The following is an 18,624-nucleotide window of genomic DNA, read 5'->3' as shown; positions in this document are numbered from 1 at the left end:
TGTACTAAATCCAGGGAAAGCACCCAGCGCTGAGCAGATACAGGGAGGGAGAGGGTGCAGGGCACCATGGGGTCCCTATCCCCCCAAAAGTGCTGAGCAGGGACAGGGAGGGGGATTCATGGGGATAGGAGGATGCCCATTTCCCCCCCAGGACTGGGAAGGTACGATGGGGGAGCAGGGCACTGTATGCGGGGGTCCCTTTGTCAATGTGTCAGATGCAGTGAGGGAGCCTACTTGTTTCCAGAAACCCATTTGGAGAGCACAAGAGCCCCAAAACATCAGCACCACCCCAAGCTCTCCAAACCTCAGTGTTGGTGCCACTCCCACCCCCAGAAAACAAGTGCAACCCCTGGTGCAGGGGATGAATTGGGGCAGAGACTGGACATGTCAGGGAGGGGGCGTGTCACCCTGTGCCCCTCTCAGGCTGGCTCCACCTTTCGAGGCTGTCCTCCCTGTCACCAGCAGGCCCAGCCTGCAGGCAGGGAGCCCAGCTGGAACTCTGCCCCAGCTGAGTCTCTGCTGTGCACATGTTATGCTGTGGCTTGGCAAACATCTGGCTCTGGGCTCCCGCCCCTCCGAGTGACGGCTCTTGGTGGGAGAGGCGGGGAGGCTGGCGCCAGTGTGGTCAGCGATCCCACGCACAGCTCCTTCTGCCTGATTGCATGCCAGGCACTCTGCCCTCCCCAGCCCTGGCACAGCTGCTGACCAGCTAAATGCAGCCTGGGAGTGGCCACTGCTTCTATTTCAGGAGTGGATTGTTTCTAGCTCCTGGCTACTACAGTGGGCTGTAGTGTGCTTGAGCCTTGGGGGAGGGAGAAGGGTCAGGGATCAGCCCCTGGAGCATCCTGCACATGCGGCTGGGGTGAGGGGTCAGGTCCCAAGGCAGCATAGAGCATGGCCATCTGCACAGCCACTACACAGACTCACAGCTCTCATTCCCCACAGCCCCAGGCAGCAGCAGTGCACACACACAGGGACTTCTAACTGGCAAGTCTGACAGGTTCTAGGCCCCCAGGCACAGCTAATCCAGAGCCAGCAGGCAGAAGGGTCCATGAAGCATTACCCATTCTCATAGGGAGGGGCAAGGAATGGTGAGCAGCTTGGGGCATCTAGGGGCTGGATCCAGGCAGAAACAGCTCAGGCGACGGACAGAGACAGGAGTACAGTATCCTGGCAGCTGAGCTGAGCCAATGCCAAGTGAGTTGCAAAGTGCCTGAAGGGCCAAGAAACTGATCGCAGGTGCAGTGCTAAGGGGCAGAGTGTCTGGCACTGCAAGCTCCATGGGGCACTAGAATGCTCAGCACAAAGTGAAGAAGGGATGGACCCTGCCCCAGGAGCCCCAGACAGACAATGGGGAGGGGTGGAAGCAAGTTCTTTATGGACACCACAAAAAGGATAGGGATTCAGGAGGGAAGCAAATGTGGAATGAATGTGGAGGTGAGCAGCACCACTCAGGATGGGCACTGAGAGCCTGTGGTCTCTCATGGGCAGGCAGGGGTTGGGGCCTGGTGGGTGTCTGCGAAGTGGGCCTGGCAGGTATGGAAATCCATGAATAGGGGCAATGTGGGGGAGCCGTGGAGACCACCGAGTGCGAAGCTGACATGAGTGGCTCAGGCTGGCACCACTGGCAGAGCAGCAGGTTGAAGAGGGAGTTGGGAGGGGACAGCAGTGGGGATGCTGTATGGGGCAGGGGCATTGTGGTGTCATGGGGCTGGAGAGGAGGAGCACAGTGATTGAGCTGGAAGTGGTGAGGAATGCATGGGGCCAGGCGATGAGGACTCAAAGAGGATGTCTAGGTTACGAGCCTGAATGATGGAGAGGGTGGGAACAGGTAGGTGTTGCTGAAAATGACTGAGAATTGTTCAGGGGATTGGGGCTGGGCTTTTGCTATGCAGAGGTGAGGATGAAATGCCCAGGAGACATTAGCAGCAGGCCACAAAGCAGAATCTGAAACATCAGAACAGAGATGGGAGTCATTGTGGGGGGATGAGTATTGAGGCCCGTGGGACCCCCGGCAGAGAACAGAGGGAGGATCCACCAACAAGGGGGACAGAGAGATAACAGGGGAGCCAAGAAGGGGTGGTGCAGGAAGCCTGAGAGGAGGGAGAAGAGACTTAGAGAGGAAAAGGCCATGAGAGGTCTTGGTGAGAGCGCTCTTGTAAAATGAAGGGGGAGGGTCCAGCAAGGGAGAAGCAGCCACACACTCCATGGGGTGAGGGGAGTGCACAAGGGGATGGGGAGGGCAGCAGGGGTTGGGGTGGGAAAGGGGAATATATGAGGAGACATGGAACGTAGAACATAGTGGGGGTAGAGGAGGAAAGTATGGGAGCATGTGAGGGGGCTGAGGACTTGGGTGAGAGAGTGCAGGGAGTGTGTGAGGGAGCTGGAAGTTAGGATGTGTGAGGGGAGTGTTGGGGGGAGCACGGGAGAGCAGCTGTGGGAATACATGGGGGCAGAGGGCTGTGCTATGTTGGGGGAAGGAAATGTGTGAGGAGGAGGTAGGGCAGGAAGGCAGTGGGGGTTGGGGAGGGGAGTGTTTGAGGGGAAGGGGAGTGTGTCAGGGGGTTGGGGTGGGAGAATTTGGAGGGGGAAGTGTGTGATAGGGCTGGGGGTTGGATGTGGGAAGGGACCATATGGGGAAGTGTGGGAGGGCAATGGGGGTTGGGATGGGGGAATGTATGTGGGGGGCTGTATGAGGGAGACAGGAGGAGAACATGTAAGGGGCTGGAGGAGGGTAATTTATGAGGGGAGAAGAGTGTGAGGGACATGGGGAGGGGAGTGTCTGAGGGGATGGGGAGCTTGTCAAAGGGGTTGGGATGGGGGAGGGAAGGGAATATATGAGGGGTGGGGAGTGTGTGAGGAGGAGGGGAATGTATGAACAGGACAGGAAGGGAGGTGTGAGAGAGCTGGGGATGGGGTGGAGGTGGCGTGGGGAGGGAAGAGGAGCGTGTGAGGGGACTAGGGATGGGGCGGGGAGCATGTGAGGGGGTTGGGGATTGAGTGGGGGGAGGGAGCATAGTAGGGGGAGGGGAGAGGAGCGTGTGAGGGGGCTGGGGCCTCTCCGCTGCAGTGGAAAAGCTGCTGCAGCTCCAGGGGAAATGCTACTTGAATTAATCATGGCGCTGGCTGCCGTGCCAAGCCCAGGAGGAGGTTGCTGGCAAGGGGAGGAAATAGCTTTCACAGGAATTTGGAACAAACGTGGCTCTTCTGGCTGTAACAGCAACATTCACCTCCCTCACAACTCTCCTCCCCCATGTACCATCACAGCCCCTTCCCCTCCTCCCATGGACCTTCCTGGCCCCCATACATCCCTCCACCTACTTTCCTTTTTTCCCAGCACGTCCCCCTCCCACCACCTGCCTCTCCTCTAATCACCACACTCTTCTCTCGCTCTTCCACATCTCCCCATCCATTCCCAGGAATTGCCCCACTAGGTCCCTCAGAAGGAGTCTGCAGCACAGAGCTCTGAAAATGGGATCACTTCCAAACCCCTTCTCCCATGGAAAACTTTGTGCACCATAATTTTCTCCCACCTGCCCCCATTGCTATCTCCAACAGAACAGTTTGCGCACCATTATTATCCCCCTCCCCCCTCCCACTGTCCAGGGAATAGTCTGTGCACTATTATTATTAGATGCAAAACCCAAAAAACTCATCTCCTCATGTGCCTCCCTAGGACTTTCACACGTCATCTCTAGTCCACCCTACACATCTGGTCATAGCCTGTACCTGATCTTGGACATATATCAAGACAGAGGACATTAGAACCTGGCTGCTGTCTTGGACAATCAACCCATTAAGGCAGTGGCCAGAGACCTTCCAGCAACAAAAAAGACCAATAATCCATATTCAACCACAAAGAGTCATGGATTTCAACCATTTCCAAAGCTTGCTAAAGGACAACAGCATGCACTCACAACACAAGGAGTCAAGCACCTGGTGAACCTATTCTACACTGGCCTTGACTGCTGACAAGCTGGTCCCCAAACAGCCCCTTGCTCCCCATTGCTCACACAGATCTCCTTGGTTTTCTGACATCCTGCACTGGATGAAGACAGAGGTGCAGCAACAGGCAGAAAACAAAGGCCATTGGCCAACAAAGGATCAAACATAAATTCCTCAAAGTCTATGCTGAGGCTTTATTACTGGCCAAGAGAACCTGTCTATCAGCCTCCATTGAAACTGCCAAATTCATCCCCAAGAAGCAATCTAGGGTGGTAAACTGCTTCATCAATCTTTGGTGCCTAGAGTCTGCATCAGAGCTGAGCAGCAAGCGCCGCAAAAAACTACCACACACATTCAGGAAGCCTTCTCAAAATGCCCGGATCTGCCCTGCCTGCACCCACCAGCTAACAGCCCCCTGCAGAATTCAGCACTATCAAGACATCCAAGGGAATACACTAAAATGGCTTGAGCCCTCCCTGGAGGGATACACCCAAAGAGTTGTGATAGGAGACTGCACCTCCACCACTAGACCTCTCACCTGCGGGGATCCACAAGAATCAACTGATATTTTCTCTGATCATCCTTTCCTTTTCATCCTCTACATGCAACCACTAAGTGGTCAGACACCATGGACTCAAGCATCAGCAATATGCAGGTGACACACAGCTTTACCTACCCTTCACCACATGCTACCACCAACGTGACACAGAGGTTGGATGAAATAAACTCATGAATGAAAGATAACTGGCTGAAACTGAACCCAAGCATGATAAAGGTGATACTGGTGGGAAAAGGAAAGTATTCTGATGCATTTGCAGCTATTGTGCAGTCTCCTTTGATTGAAAGTTCATATCCACAATTGGCTAATTCAGTCTGTAGTCTAGGAGAACGCTTGGATTCCACGCTGAGCTCTCGCATCGCAATGGTAGTGAATAATGCTTTCTACCATCTCTGGTTGGCTAGGAGACTCCATCCCATCCTGACAGCCAAAGACCTGGACTCAGTTATTCATGCCTTCATCACCTCTCAGCTGGACTACAATGATGTTATATACCTCAGCATGAAACCTTCAGCACTTAGGAAACTCCAGCTAATACAGAAAGCTGCAGAATGGCTCTTCAACAACACAAGCTATGGTAAGAAACATCACACCTGTCCCTGCTCTCTACAATGGCTTCTCCTAGCATTTTGAATAAATTTCAAGGTCTCAGTTCTTATCTTCAAAGTGCTCTATGACCTGGGCCCAGGATACCTAAAAGACCATCTAAAGTTCTAGGATGAAGACAGTGGTTGGCTGTTTGCTCCTCTGGAACAATGGAACTCTCAACAATAAGAGTGAAGCTTACCTGTGCAAGAGACAGAAACTTCTCCAGGCGCAGCATGAGACTGTGGAACGAACTCACCCAGGAACTAAGAACCATCACAAATCTCACCACTTTCCCCTCCAACTGCAGAGCATGTCTTTGATCCTACCTTCTCTAATACAAACACATAGTAACATCTATATTTATTTAAAAACATAATTTAAAAAACATACCTAAACAAGACACTTCACTGCACACACTTTTCCAGCTGGTGAGAGGATGAGAGAACAAACAACACATGACAGATGTGTGGTCATGTTGCTTAATGCACTACTGGAAGGCACTCAAATACTACGTCATGGGTGCAGTACGAAAACCTACACAGAATAGAATAGAATGGAATAGAATCCACTCCATCACTATCTTCAGTGGAACAGTCCATGCACTATTATTTACCACCCCCCATCACTCTCTTCAATGGAACAGTCTCTGTACTATAGTACGTAAGGAGCTCTGGGTCTGACTGTGAGCTGCTAAGGCAGGCATGGCTGTTGGGGCACCACCATCCCATTGTGCAGCAATGGCGGTGGGTAATGCCTTCACTCGCCTCTGCTCACATGTCTTCAGCCAAGAGTGAACTGCAGTGGTTGAGAGCGGCTGAGTGGCTGTGCAAACTATCTGCGTTGTGCCCCTCCAGGGCCTGGACAACTCCCTGAGCTTCTCAGACTCAGTTCCTCTTCAGTGGGTCTCAGATACACTCCCCCAGGCTCTGCTGGGCTCAGATGCCCTTGCTGCAGTTCAACTATTTGCCATAATCCCTTGGTCTGGTTTCGTCTCTCCAGGGCTCAGATATTTAATATAATTTTTTGATGAAATCACGAGTTTGGTTGATAAAGGTAACTCTATTGACACAACAGACTTAGACTTCTGCAAGGCACTTCAGTACCATGTGATCTTCTGATCCAAATATTAGTTCAGTTCACTGACAAATGGATTAAAAACTGGCAAACAGATCACAAAAAGTAACGGTATGGATCTGTTCTCAGACCAATGCTATTCAATATCTTTTATCAGTGATTTGGTAGAAAATATGAAATCACTGCTGGATATCACTTGGCAAATTCAGCTCATTTGAACAAAACGTGTTTTAATATAGCCAAATGCAAGGTGGAACATAGGTCACAGTTAAAGGGAGGGAGACTGTATTTTTGGAAAGCAGCGACATTAAAAATGACTCGGTGATCATGGTGAAAACCAGCTGCACATGAGTTCCCAGCAGGATATTGTATCTAACAAGGCTAATGGGATCCTTGGGTGTATGACCAGGGGACTACACAATAGGAGTAGGGAGGTGGTGTTACCTCTGTATACAGCATTGGTGAGACCATTATTCGAATGGTTTGAGGCCTGAACCCCCTGACATATAGCAAGAGACTTAGGAAACTCAATCTATATAGATTATCCAACAGAAGGTGAAGGCCAAGCTGGTGTGCTGAAACCAGTCAAGTTGGCCAAAACTGTCTCATTGTTTCCTTCTTCTCCCGTCAGTTTGTATCCACCAGTCGCCTTTTGTCTTATACTTAGATTGTGAGCTCTTTGGGGCAGGGGCTATCTTTTGGCTCTGTGTTTTCACTGGGGCTCCCTGGCAATACAGCAATACAAATAATAAATAATAATAAGATAACTCAATCACGGTCTAGAAGTATCTACATGGCGAGGAGATTTCTGAGAGAACATGGCTCTTTATCTCACACACAAAGGCACAATGAGATCCAACGGCTGGGAGCTGTAGCTAGATAAATTCAGACTGGAAATAAGATGCAGATTTTTAACAGTGCAGGGAATGAACCACTGCAACAACTTACCCAGGGATGTGGCGGATTCTCCGTCATTCAGAATCTGTAAATGGAGACAGGGTGCCTTTCTGAAAGACCCATTCTAGCTCAGCCAGACATTCTGGGCTGGACACAGGAGTTATTTAGTGGGATTCTTTGGCCTGGACTCTGCAGGAGGTCTGACTGGATCATGAGGCACTAAAAGCTATGGATTTGTGCCCCCTGGGCTCTGCTCGGTTCTTCAGGCCTGGCTTCCCCTTGCTGGGGCCCAGTGCCGAGCCTAGTTGCCTGCCAGGCTCCTTTCCCATCCTCTCACGTTTCCCGGCTCAGAGGAAGCAGCAGCAGATGTGTGAGCTGTTTGCTTTGTGCTGTGACCACGTGGGAGTTACCTGCACTCGGCCCAGACCCGCTGTTTCCAAACGAAACATGAGGACTGAGCCAAAGGCCCGAAATCCAGCCAAACCCTCAGCCACTTTGGCCTGCTTGGACAGCTCCCGCCACTTGCATGATTCACAGGAGAAGAGCCTCCAGCTGCAATCCCATTACACAGGGAGTGGAGGCTGCTGCCCAGGGCCTGCTCCAGCCCCTAAGAGTCACAGCTGCCCTCCCTCCAGGGCAGGTGTGGAGTCTGCGGAAGTTCAGCCAGAGACAAGAGGGGCCTTCAGAGGCAATGTTCCTGATTCCCAGGCCCCGCACCAGCAAACCAGGCTCCCCCTCCTCCCTCACTCTGAGGCAGGGACTCTCCTGCTCCCTTCCCCCTTTTCCCCTTGCTGCTCCCAACAGGCACAGAACTCCAGTCCCTTCTCCCGCAATTGCATTTCCAGAACCCGGCTCCGCCTTTCCCCCACAACTCGTGAACCAAACAGAAAAGTGCTGAGAGAGGCATCCCTTCAGGGGTACGGGCCAGGGAGGGGTGACTGCTGTGTGACACCAGCCCCCATGGCTCACCCTACTACAGCATTGCAGACTCAGCCCCAGTGCTCACCTTCCCACACCGCTCGGCCCCTCCACTCACCTTCCCCTCACTGCCTCAGAGCCACCCCTCCCCCGAACCACTCACCCTTCCCCGCACCACTCACCCTTCCCCGCACTGCTTCAGAGCCACCCTCCCCCACACCGCTCACCTTCCCCCCACTGCCTCAGAGCCACCCCTCCCCCACACCACTCACCTTCCCCCAACCGCCTCAGAGCCACCCCTCCCCCACACCTGTCACCTTCCCCCCACTGCCTCAGAGCCACCCCTCCCCCGCACCACTCACCCTTTCCCGCACTGCTTCAGAGCCACCCTCCCCCACACCGCTCACCTTCCCCCCACTGCCTCAGAGCCACCCCTCCCCCACACCGCTCACCTTCCCCCCACTGCCTCAGAGCCACCCCTCCCTCACACCACTCACCTTCCTCCAACCGCCTCAGAGCCACCCCTCCCCCACACCTGTCACCTTCCCCCCACCGCCTCAGAGCCATCCCTCCCCCGCACCATTCACCTTCCCCGCACTGCTTCAGAGCCACCCCTCCCCCACACCTGTCACCTTCCCCCAACCGCCTCAGAGCCACCCCTCCCCCGCACCACTCACCTTCCCCCCACCGCCTCAGAGCCACCCCTCCCCCACACCGCTCACCTTCCCCCCACTGCCTCAGAGCCACCCCTCCCCCACACCATTCACCTTCCCCGCACTGCCTCAGAGCCACCCCTCCCCCACAGCGCTAACCTTCACCCCACTGCCTCAGAGCCACACTTAACCCACCACCGCTCACCTTCCCCCAGCCGCCAAAGAGCCACCCCTCAGCCCCCTCCACTCACCTTCCCCCCACTGCCTCAGAGCCACGCCTAACCCCCCACCGCTCACCTTCCCCACACCGCCAAAGAGCCACCCCTCAGCCCCCTCCACTCACCTTCCCCCCACTGCCTCAGAGCCACCCCTCTATCCCCCTCCACTCACCTTCCCCCCACTGCCTCAGAGCCACCCCTCACCCCCCCTCCGCTCACCTTCCCCCCACTGCCTCAGAACCACCCCTCCCCCACACCAGTCACCTTTCCCCCACTGCCTCAAAGCCACCCCTCAGCCCCCTCCACTCACCTTCCCCCCACTGCCTCAGAGCCACCCCTCCCCCACACCACTCACCTTCCCGCCACTGCCTCAGAGCCACCCCTAACCCTCCTCCGCTCACCTTCCCCCCACTGCCTCAGAGCCCCCCCTCAGCCCCCTCCGCTCACCTTCCCCCCACTGCCTCAGAGCCACCCCTCTATCCCCCTCCACTCACCTTCCCCCCACTGCCTCAGAGCCACCCCTCACCCCCCCTCCGCTCACCTTCCCCACACTGCCTCAGAGCCACCCCTCTACCCCCCTCCACTCACCTTCCCCCCACTGCCTCAGAGCCACCCTTCCCCCACACCACTCACCTTCCCCCCACTGCCTCAGAGCCACCCCTCACCCCTTCACTCACCTTCCCCCCACTGCCTCAGAGCCACCCCTAACCCCCCTCCACTCACCTTCCCCCCACTGCCTCAGAGCCACCCCTCCCCCATACCACTCACCTTCCCCCCACTGCCTCAGAGCCACCCCTAACCCCCCTCCACTCACCTTCCCCCCACTGCCTCAGAGCCACCCCTCCCCCACACCACTCACCTTCCCCCCACTGCCTCAGAGCCACCCCTCACCCCCCACCACTCACCTTCCCCCCCACTGCCTCAGAGCCACCCCTCCTCCACACCACTCACCTTCCCCCCACTGCCTCAGAGCCATCCCTCCCCCACACCTGTCACTTTCCCCCCACTGCCTCAGAGCCACCTCCTGCCCCCAATAACTCAATTTCCCCACCGTGCCCCCACTCATCCCTTGCTCATGTCAGACAGACACCCCGCACACTAGCTCCCCAGGCATTTCCCCCTGCATGGACTTGCCATCTTATGGAGCAAACCCCTTCCCTCTGCCCATCTCTGCTCCTGACCCCGAAGCTGCCCCCCTGCATCTCTCATCCTCCTGACTGCACCTGCAGATCTCATCCTCCCTTCACCCCGGGCCTCTCCTTTCTCTCCCAGCTGGCTACGGGCACCCAAAGCAGCAGCATCCCATCTCCAGCATGCTCTGTCTCTGGCAGAATCCCAGGGGTTTGTGAGGGATTTGGATGGTACTGAGCATTGACGCTGGCTCCTAGGTTATTGTTAGGGAGGAACCACTGTTCAGTGATGAGGGCAGGGGACTGAGAGTCTGGATTCCCGAGTTCTTTTCCCAGCTCTGAACAGACCAACTTTGACAGACTGAAGAAGTTCCACGTATCTCAAAGCCACTAAATCACACACTTTCACAGAAATCAGATCTCAGTCGGGGTCTGTGTGGCACCCAGCACAAGGGGGCCCCTGATCTCAGTCACAGGCTCTAAATGCCACTGTAATACTGTTACTGATAATATTACCCACCCCAGACCCTGCTGCCTATCCCACACAAGGCGGGGGACTCCACTCTGACCCATACACCCACTAGTCCCTGACCCCTTCCCCTTCCAGGTCAGTCCCCCACCCCCCCAACTCATCCATCCCAGGCCCTGATTCCTCTCCCATTGCCCCCCATCTCCTCTGGCCTCCACGCCCCTCCTTCTGCCCACATACAATATCCCCCACCCTTGGCCTTGATCACTCTTCAGCCTGACCATCCGACTGCTCTGAACCCCAGGCCTCTCCCGCTGCCTGGCCACCTCCTACCCTCCACGCCATGCCTCTCCCCATGCCTGGCTACCCTCAGCCCCTCCGCCTGCCTGGCTACCCTCCACTCTAAGCCTCTCCACCTGCCTGGCCACCCGCAGCCCAGCCATCCCCACCCTGCACCCCAGGGTGTCCCCCATTTGTCCGGCTGTCCCCCCACCTGTAGGAAGCAGGTCCCAGCGGGTGTGTTCTCCTTCAGGGATATATTGTAGAAGTTGCTCCTGAACACAGGCTCATTATCGTTGATGTCCTGCAGGGCCACGTGCACCACGGCCGTGGAGGAGAGGACAGGTGTCCCTCTGTCCGTGGCCAGCACCGTCAGCTGGGGCTGAGGGTCCTTCTCATAATCCAGGGAGGCAGCAGTGGTGATGATGCCTGTGGCTGGGTCAACGGTGAACCAGTTGGAGTGGGTGTCCTGACTGTGTAGGATGCTGTACCGTACCTCCCCATTGGGACCCTGGTCCTTGTCACGGGCTGTCACCTGCAGGACAAAGCTGCCTGGGTACACCACCTCAGGGATGCTCTGCTTGTATTCCTGCTGGTCAAAGAGTGGTGGGTTGTCATTGACATCCATCACCTGCAGCACAAAGGCCGACTCTGCCCGCAGCGGAGGGGTCCCTGAGTCAGTGGCCGTCACCCGCAGGTCATAGGAGTCTCTCTCCTCCCGATCCAGCAGCTGGTCCACACAGATCAAGTAGATGATATTGTCCTTGGTGGTGAGGGCAAATTTGCCATCTCCCCCCTCCAGGGAGACATTGACATTGGAATACTCACCATAGTCGGGGTCCGAGACAGAGATGCGTGCCACGTACTGGCCGGGCTGGGCACCCTCGGAGATCTGTGGTGAGCCGTCCTCGCTCAGGAAGATGATGGTCATAGTGGGCTGGTTGTCATTGTAGTCGCGCACGTGGATGGTGACAAAGGCTGTGGTGACTTCTGGGTGCATAGCCTTGTCCCGTGCCTGCACCACCAGCTCATGCACCTTCCTCATCTCATAGTCCAGCCCCTTGTTGAGCTTGATGACACCCGTCCTGGAGTCGATGGTGAAGTACTGATCAGGGTCACTCTGCCGACGGTTGATCTCATACACCACAGCCCCGTTGTCACCCTCATCTGCATCGGAGGCAAAGACCTGCAGGATGCTGCTGCCTGGCTTCAAGTTCTCAGAGATGAGGGTGTGGTAGCGGCTCTGGTTGAAGGCAGGTGCATTGTCGTTGATGTCCTGTATGGCCACATCCAAACTCATCTGAGTGCTCCGGGGAGGGGAGCCGCCATCATAGGCCTCCAGCAGCAGGGAATACGACGAGCAGTTCTCCCGGTCCAGGACGTTGCTTACCACCAGGTCCAAGTACAGGACGCCACTGGGGCCCCTGCGGGTCTCCAGGCGGAAGGCTTGGCCCACATTCTCCCCTTTGAGCACATAACCCTGGGTGTTCAGCAGGCCACTGTCAGCATCGAAGGCTGGGTCCAGGGGGAACCTGCTGCCAATGTGGGTGTGCTCTGGGATTTGAAAGGTGCGGTGGTGCTTGGGGAATACTGGTGCATGGTCATTGATGTCATTCACCTGGACATTCACCTCCACTGTGATGCCCTCAGGGGTGACAGCAATGAAACTGTAACGGTCCCGGCTCTCTCGGTCCAGCACACGGGCTGTTTTGATGATGCCTGTGTTCTCATCTATCTCCAGGTCCGTGGTGACACCGCTGCCCTCCTGTGCAGAGATGAAGTACATGTAGGCAGTGGTGCCGGGGGGCAGTCCAGCACTGATGTCCCCGATGATGGTGCCAGCTGGCTGCTCCTCATCTATCTGTAAATCCAGGGTGCCCAGCACAGTAGAGCCCTGCCCTGGCCTTAGGCCCCCAAGTAGCAGCAGCTGCAGCAGCAACTGGGCTGATCTTTTCAGGCACCCCATCACTAACAAATCCCTGAGGCCCTGGGGATGGAGGTGAAGGTTGGCTCAGTCTCCTTTTCAGTGTGCGCTCCTTAATCCTGCAAGGAATGCAGATCAGAGGAGGCTGGTCAGGAGGGGAGCAGCAAGCAAAGGACAGGAAAAGCATAAGGGGGAGGGGAGCCCTGCCAGGTACCCCCAGCCTCCTCCCTCTGATTCCTTTCCCTCTAGCAGGAAACCTATGAGACAAAGAGGTCGTTACACAAAATTAGACCCAGAGGAGAAAGAGTAAAACCAGGGCAATACAGAGGAGCAGAAGCATTTGCTGGTGCCTGAGGAGAAGGCCTGGGGCTCCCTCTGGGGCTGCATGTCCAGCTCCAGGCAGGCTACAGAGCTAACAAGAAGTTCAGGCTTGTACTATACACTATAACGGACCATTCCCATTGCAGCTTGTGCTCTTCCCAAGAGCCATCCCGGCTCTGCAGCAGGGTCACAAAGAAGCTGAGTGCTGGTCAGGACTCCTGGGTTCTATTCCCAGCGCTGACCCTGACCTTCAGCAGGCTTTTCCCTTGTCTGTGTCCGAATATCCCCCTCTGTAAATGAATATAGATGGGTCAGCTCTGTCAGGCTGGGTCTGCCCTACGCTCTGGAAGGGTTCCAGAGGGACTGGTGCCCAGGACTGCAGGTTGCCAGGGCACTGAGCAATGTCATCATTACCAGGTTTGGTCCCTCAGCTCTCACATGCCAATGACCTGGGGAGCACATGGTATGAGCCTGCGAGAGATGTTGACAGGCCCTGTCAGGGCACTCCCCTGGGGGAAAAGAGGTTAGGTGTGAAAAATGGGGGATCCAAACCTGATATCAACTGGAAGGTGCCAGTGTGCAGCCGAGCTGGATGGGGGCTCATGCCCCAGTGGCCAATAAATCAGCAGGGCTCTACCACCCAGCAGGCATCTACCATTTAGAGATTGCCCAGCTTAAAACCTGGTCCCTCTGGAGCAGAAGTGGCCCATCATTTTAGCCTGGCACAGATTTGGGATGCCCCTGAGTGGACACTGTGCCAGGATGGTAACAGCAGAGTGGGAATGTGGCAGCTGGCTGTAAGCCCCACAGCTGCCCTGGCTTTCCGTGCATTTTCTCCCTGTCCCACATACCCTCTGCTGCTTGCACTCCTCCTTTGTCTCCTTCTCCCTGCTTCTTGGCTCTCTGGCTCCTTTGCTCCATCCCCTTCACTCCCCCTACTGCAGCTTCAGCTCACTGCAGCGGTGGGCGAGGGATGGGCAAAGGAGGAGTGGCTGTGATGCTGCTACACCGAGAGCCTGAGGGCTGCCTGGCCCCCTGGGCATGGCTCACACGCCCCAGGAGCAGGCAGGGCAACTTAACAGTCAGGAAGCTCATCAAGGCGCACAAGCCCCAGTGCCGCTCTTAGCCCCCGGTGAAGCAGGGCTTAGTGGTCTGCAGGGATGGCGTCAGCATGAGCTCATACTTGGACTCTCTTGAAAGCATTTGCTGTGGGTCCCATAACCACACTCAGGAGTTGCTCATGTCAGACATGGGGCGGCAGGAACTTCACTGCGTTCAGGGATGAAGATGGGTGGGGGCTGCTGGCTTCCAGCTGGTGATAAACTAGTGTGTGACTGGGGAGATGGATGTGACTGGACCGGCTGAAGCACCCCATAGCGGTATTAAGCCTTTCCAGGGGCACAGAGAGTCAGGACTCCTGGGTTCTATTCCCAGCTCCAGAAGTGGATCTGCCTTAATACAAATAGCTTCCCTGTAAGCTGCAACAATTGCTAACATGGAAAGCGATCTTAGGTAAACATTTTCTATACGTGTAGTTTCTTTAAACACAGACCAATATTTGGACCCATAGAGGAGCAGCCGGTGCCCCGGGACTCCATGTTTCTCTATGGACCATGGTTTAGTAACCACTGCTCTAGGGTCCCGGCTCCTGGGGCTCGATCGTCTCCCAGCAGGATACAAGAAGTCAGTGGGACTTACTCATATCCTGGCACTGGCTTCAAGTTGGACTTATGCCACTGAGTCACTGAATGGCCTTGAAAAATCACTTCACTTCCCCCTGCTAAAGCAGTGATAATGATACTTACCCAGATTGGGGGTGGTTCAGTGGGTTCTGTGTGTGGATGGGGCAACAATTTCTGGCAGTTGAGACAGGCTAGACCCTTGGCCTGTAATGAGTCTCAAGTGACCCAACCTTGGCTTGCTGGGGCCCATGCTGAGTCAGGCTAAGAACAATGGGAGGTGGGGAATCTCGGGTTTAGGCCTTTGGCTGAGGCTAGGCAGGTAGGGAGCAGAGGGTCTGTCCCATGGAAGTCAAAGGAGAGAGAGGGAGCTGGAGCGTGACAGCGGGACCAAGGCTCGATGCTGTTGTGATATAAACAGAAGTGGGTAAACTAACCTAAACTAAACTCCATATTTCCCAAAGGAGACATGGATAAACTCATTATCCATGTGTGCTCTGAACTACCATGCTGAAAGGGCTGGGTTTGCACAGGAGAGCAAATCCCATTAGTGCCAGGAGGGCAGCAAACCTAGGAAGGTGCTGGGTGAATTTGGAGGGTGACTGGGGAAGGAATGAAGCTGAGGGGTATCGAGGGCAGCTGGGTGTGTGTGGAGTGTGTGCAGACTCGTATCTCCCGTCTCATGTGTGCCCTGGTAGGGTTGGGGACTGGGAGGTTCAGGCCTGTTCCCCCTCCCCACACCGGGAGGCCTGGCTGTTGGATCTCCCTGCTTGCCCTGGGCAGAGGTTGGGAGCAGGCTGTTCAAGGCGCGGGCAGACCCGCATCCTGATGAGCCTCACAGGCTCAGGCCAGTGGGGAAGGCTGCGGTGACCTCAGTGGATGCAGAGTCACCAAATCCCAACAGCTGCTTCCAATTAGCAGATAGCTCAGTGCAAGGGGCTGGCGCGGCTGGTCCAAGCCCTGCCTGTGTAATGTGAGCCAGGCTGCCTCGCTCGCTTGCTCACTCCCCTCCCTTCCCGAGGCACTGAGCTCCCTATAAAACCAATGGCAGACTCAGCCACCCTGCAGAAAGCCATTAGCCAGCAGCACCCCCCACCATGCCACACCAGGATTCCAGACCACAGAGCTGGGGGCGGGGAGCGGGGGCGTGGAGAGGGAAAGAGGCAGGGGAGATGATGGGGCTTTAGCAAGGTTTGTGTTCTGGATTAAAATGCACTGGGTTCCCTCCAGCAACTGCACCTCCAGCTTCACTCATGTCCTTGGGCCTCCAATACCCGGCACAGGGCTGGCATATCAGAGGTACTGGGAGATCCAGGCCCAGGGGAAGGAGAGGCAGGTTATTGATGAGCAGGGGAAGGAAACAGCAGGAAAACAGAGAGCACATGCAACTGTCCATCCAGCTACAGAATTTCCTGTCTCCTGGCATGTCTAGGGGTACGTCTACACTGGATCTGAAGTGTAATTTCCAGCCCGGGTAGCCATACCCGCACTAGCTCTGATTGAGCTAGCATGCTAAAAACTGTAGCTGCAGGAGGACAGGCTAACCCCATGAAGATGTACACAGGATTTCAGACAGGACCCTGCTTCAGATAACTAGCCCGTCCTGTGCCATCAGTGCACCACTTCTATTCTTAGCATGCTAGAATTTTGATTAGCACTAGAGTGAGTGTGTCCACCCATGCTGGAAATTATTTGCCCAGCTTCAGTGTAGATTTACCCAAAGTGCCATCTACTAGGCATGGTGAATTAGGCGCCAATGACCCCTACTGGAAGGACAGTGAAGGGAGTGGCACAGAAGGTATGACCAAGCAGCATAGGCACAGTCAAAGACAATGCAAATAGTGCTAATGCTGCATGCTGGCTCCATAGAAATACGCTCACAGTATACACGGCACTGGTGAGACCTCCCCTGGAATACGGTGTGCAGTTCTGGTCTCCCATGTTTAAGAAAGATGAATTCAAATTGGAACAGGTGCAAAGGGCTACTAGGATGATCCGAGGAATGGAAAACCCACCGTACGAGAGGAGACTCAAAGAGCTTGGCTTGTTTAGCCTAACCAATAGAAGGCTGAGGGGAGATACGATTGCTGTCTATATATACGCATCAGAGGGATAAATACAAGGGAGGGAGAGGAGTTATTTAAGTTAAGTGCCAATGTGGACACAAGAACAAATGGATACAAATTGGCCATCAACAAGTTTACGCTCAAAATTAGGCAAAGGTTTCTAACCATCAGAGGAGTGAAGTTCTGGAGCCGCCTCCCAAGGGGAGCAAAAACACCTAACTGGCTTCAAGACTGAGCTTGATAAATTTGTAGAGGGGATGGTATGATGGGACTGCGTACAATGGCATGTGTCCGATAGGTGACTGCTAGTAGCAAAACTCCCCAACTGCTGGAGACGGGACACTAGATGGGGGAGCGGGCAGGAGGACTCTGAGTGACTACAGAGAATTCTTTTCCAGGTATCTCCGGGTGGGTCTTGCCCACTGACTAGATGATCATGATGGTCAGTCCTGGCCTTAAAGTCTATGAGGTCCCTATATGTGTAAAAATATTATTGAGCCCTAGTCTTCACGCAGACTACCCTGTACCCACAACTTCAAACCGCTAGCCTTCAAAGCCAGACAAAGCCCATCAATGACCGGCAGTGGTTCTGCCTCCCAACCCCTACCCAGCTGGTGCACAGCTGGCCCCCCCCGCCCCATATTCTCCACTTCCCCTTCCAAACCCTGTCCATCTCCTCCTGCTCTGCAGCATGACCCCATATCCACTGCTCCCCTTTCCAACCCTACCCAGCTCCCCCATGGCCTGTACCCTGACACCCTCTCTTACACTCCTCCTTCCAGGCCCTACGTGGCTCCCCCATGGCCTGCAGCCCGACCTTTCTCCACCGCTCCCCCTCCCAGCCCCTCCTCGGCTCCTCCTGTCCTGCAGCATGACCCCATCTCCCTACCATTACTATGTACATTGGTGCCCTCCTCCCGCTTTCCCTTACCAGCAGTCTGGGTCTGCAAATGCCTTGAGCAAAGGCTGGCTCTGGAGCAGCCAGATCAACATCCACCCGTACTCCAGACCCTCTCAGATAGTGTACCACAGCCTTGTCATGCACACAACACACTCCCAGCTGGCGCGCACACACACAGCCCTCTCTCTCTCACACGCACACATATAATGTCACTCTCACACGCACAATACACTCCCACCTGGCTCACACACACACACACTGTGTGTCTTTCTCTCTGTCTCACACACACACACGTCTCTCTCTCACACACAAACTACACTCAGTGGGCGTGTGCACACACAGACATACACACACAACGTCTCTCCCACACACAGTACACTCAGTGGGCGTGTGCACACACACAGACATACACACACAACGTCTCTCCCACACACAATACACTCAGTGGGCGTGCGCACACACACAGACATACACACACAACGTCTCTCCCACACACAATACACTCAGTGGGCGTGCACGCACACACACAATGTCTGTAACACACACAATACACTCAGTGGGCGTGTGCACGCACACACACAATGTCTGTAACACACACAATACACTCAGTGGGCGTGTGCACACACACAGACATACACACACAACGTTTCTCCCACACACAGTACACTCAGTGGGCGTGTGCACACACACAGACATACACACACAACGTCTCTCCCACACACAATACACTCAGTGGGCGTGCACACACACACACAATGTCTGTAACACACACAGTACACTCAGTGGGCGTGTGCACACACACACACAATGTCTGTAACACACACAATACAATCAGTGGGCGTGTGCACGCACACACACAATGCACTCACAGCTGGCACACACAGTGTCCAGCACACACCTCCAGCTTTTATACCCTCACAGCTGTTTAGTGCACAAACACACTCACAGTCTCTCCCACACCCTCTCTGCCCACGCAGCCTGCGCAGCCAAAGCACCCGAGTGG

The 18,624-nt window shown here is 55.2% G+C and overlaps 1 protein-coding gene across 1 annotated transcript in view; it reads right to left on the bottom strand.

Annotated features, from left to right (window-relative positions):
• Window positions 1-12,696, bottom strand: part of DCHS1 (dachsous cadherin-related 1) — a 107,603-nt gene extending 94,907 nt beyond the window's left edge. Inside the window, exon 1 of the mRNA XM_077806934.1 lies at window positions 10,945-12,696. Within this exon, the coding sequence (XP_077663060.1) occupies window positions 10,945-12,696 (1,752 nt within the window). The remainder of the gene's footprint in view (window positions 1-10,944) is intronic.
• Between the last annotated feature and the right edge of the window lie 5,928 nt (window positions 12,697-18,624).

This window comes from Eretmochelys imbricata, chromosome 1 (genome assembly GCF_965152235.1).
Source record: "Eretmochelys imbricata isolate rEreImb1 chromosome 1, rEreImb1.hap1, whole genome shotgun sequence".
Classification (NCBI taxonomy): Eukaryota; Metazoa; Chordata; order Testudines; family Cheloniidae; genus Eretmochelys; species Eretmochelys imbricata.
Note: the sequence above shows the minus strand (reverse complement) of the source record. Positions and strands in the feature narration are given on the sequence as shown.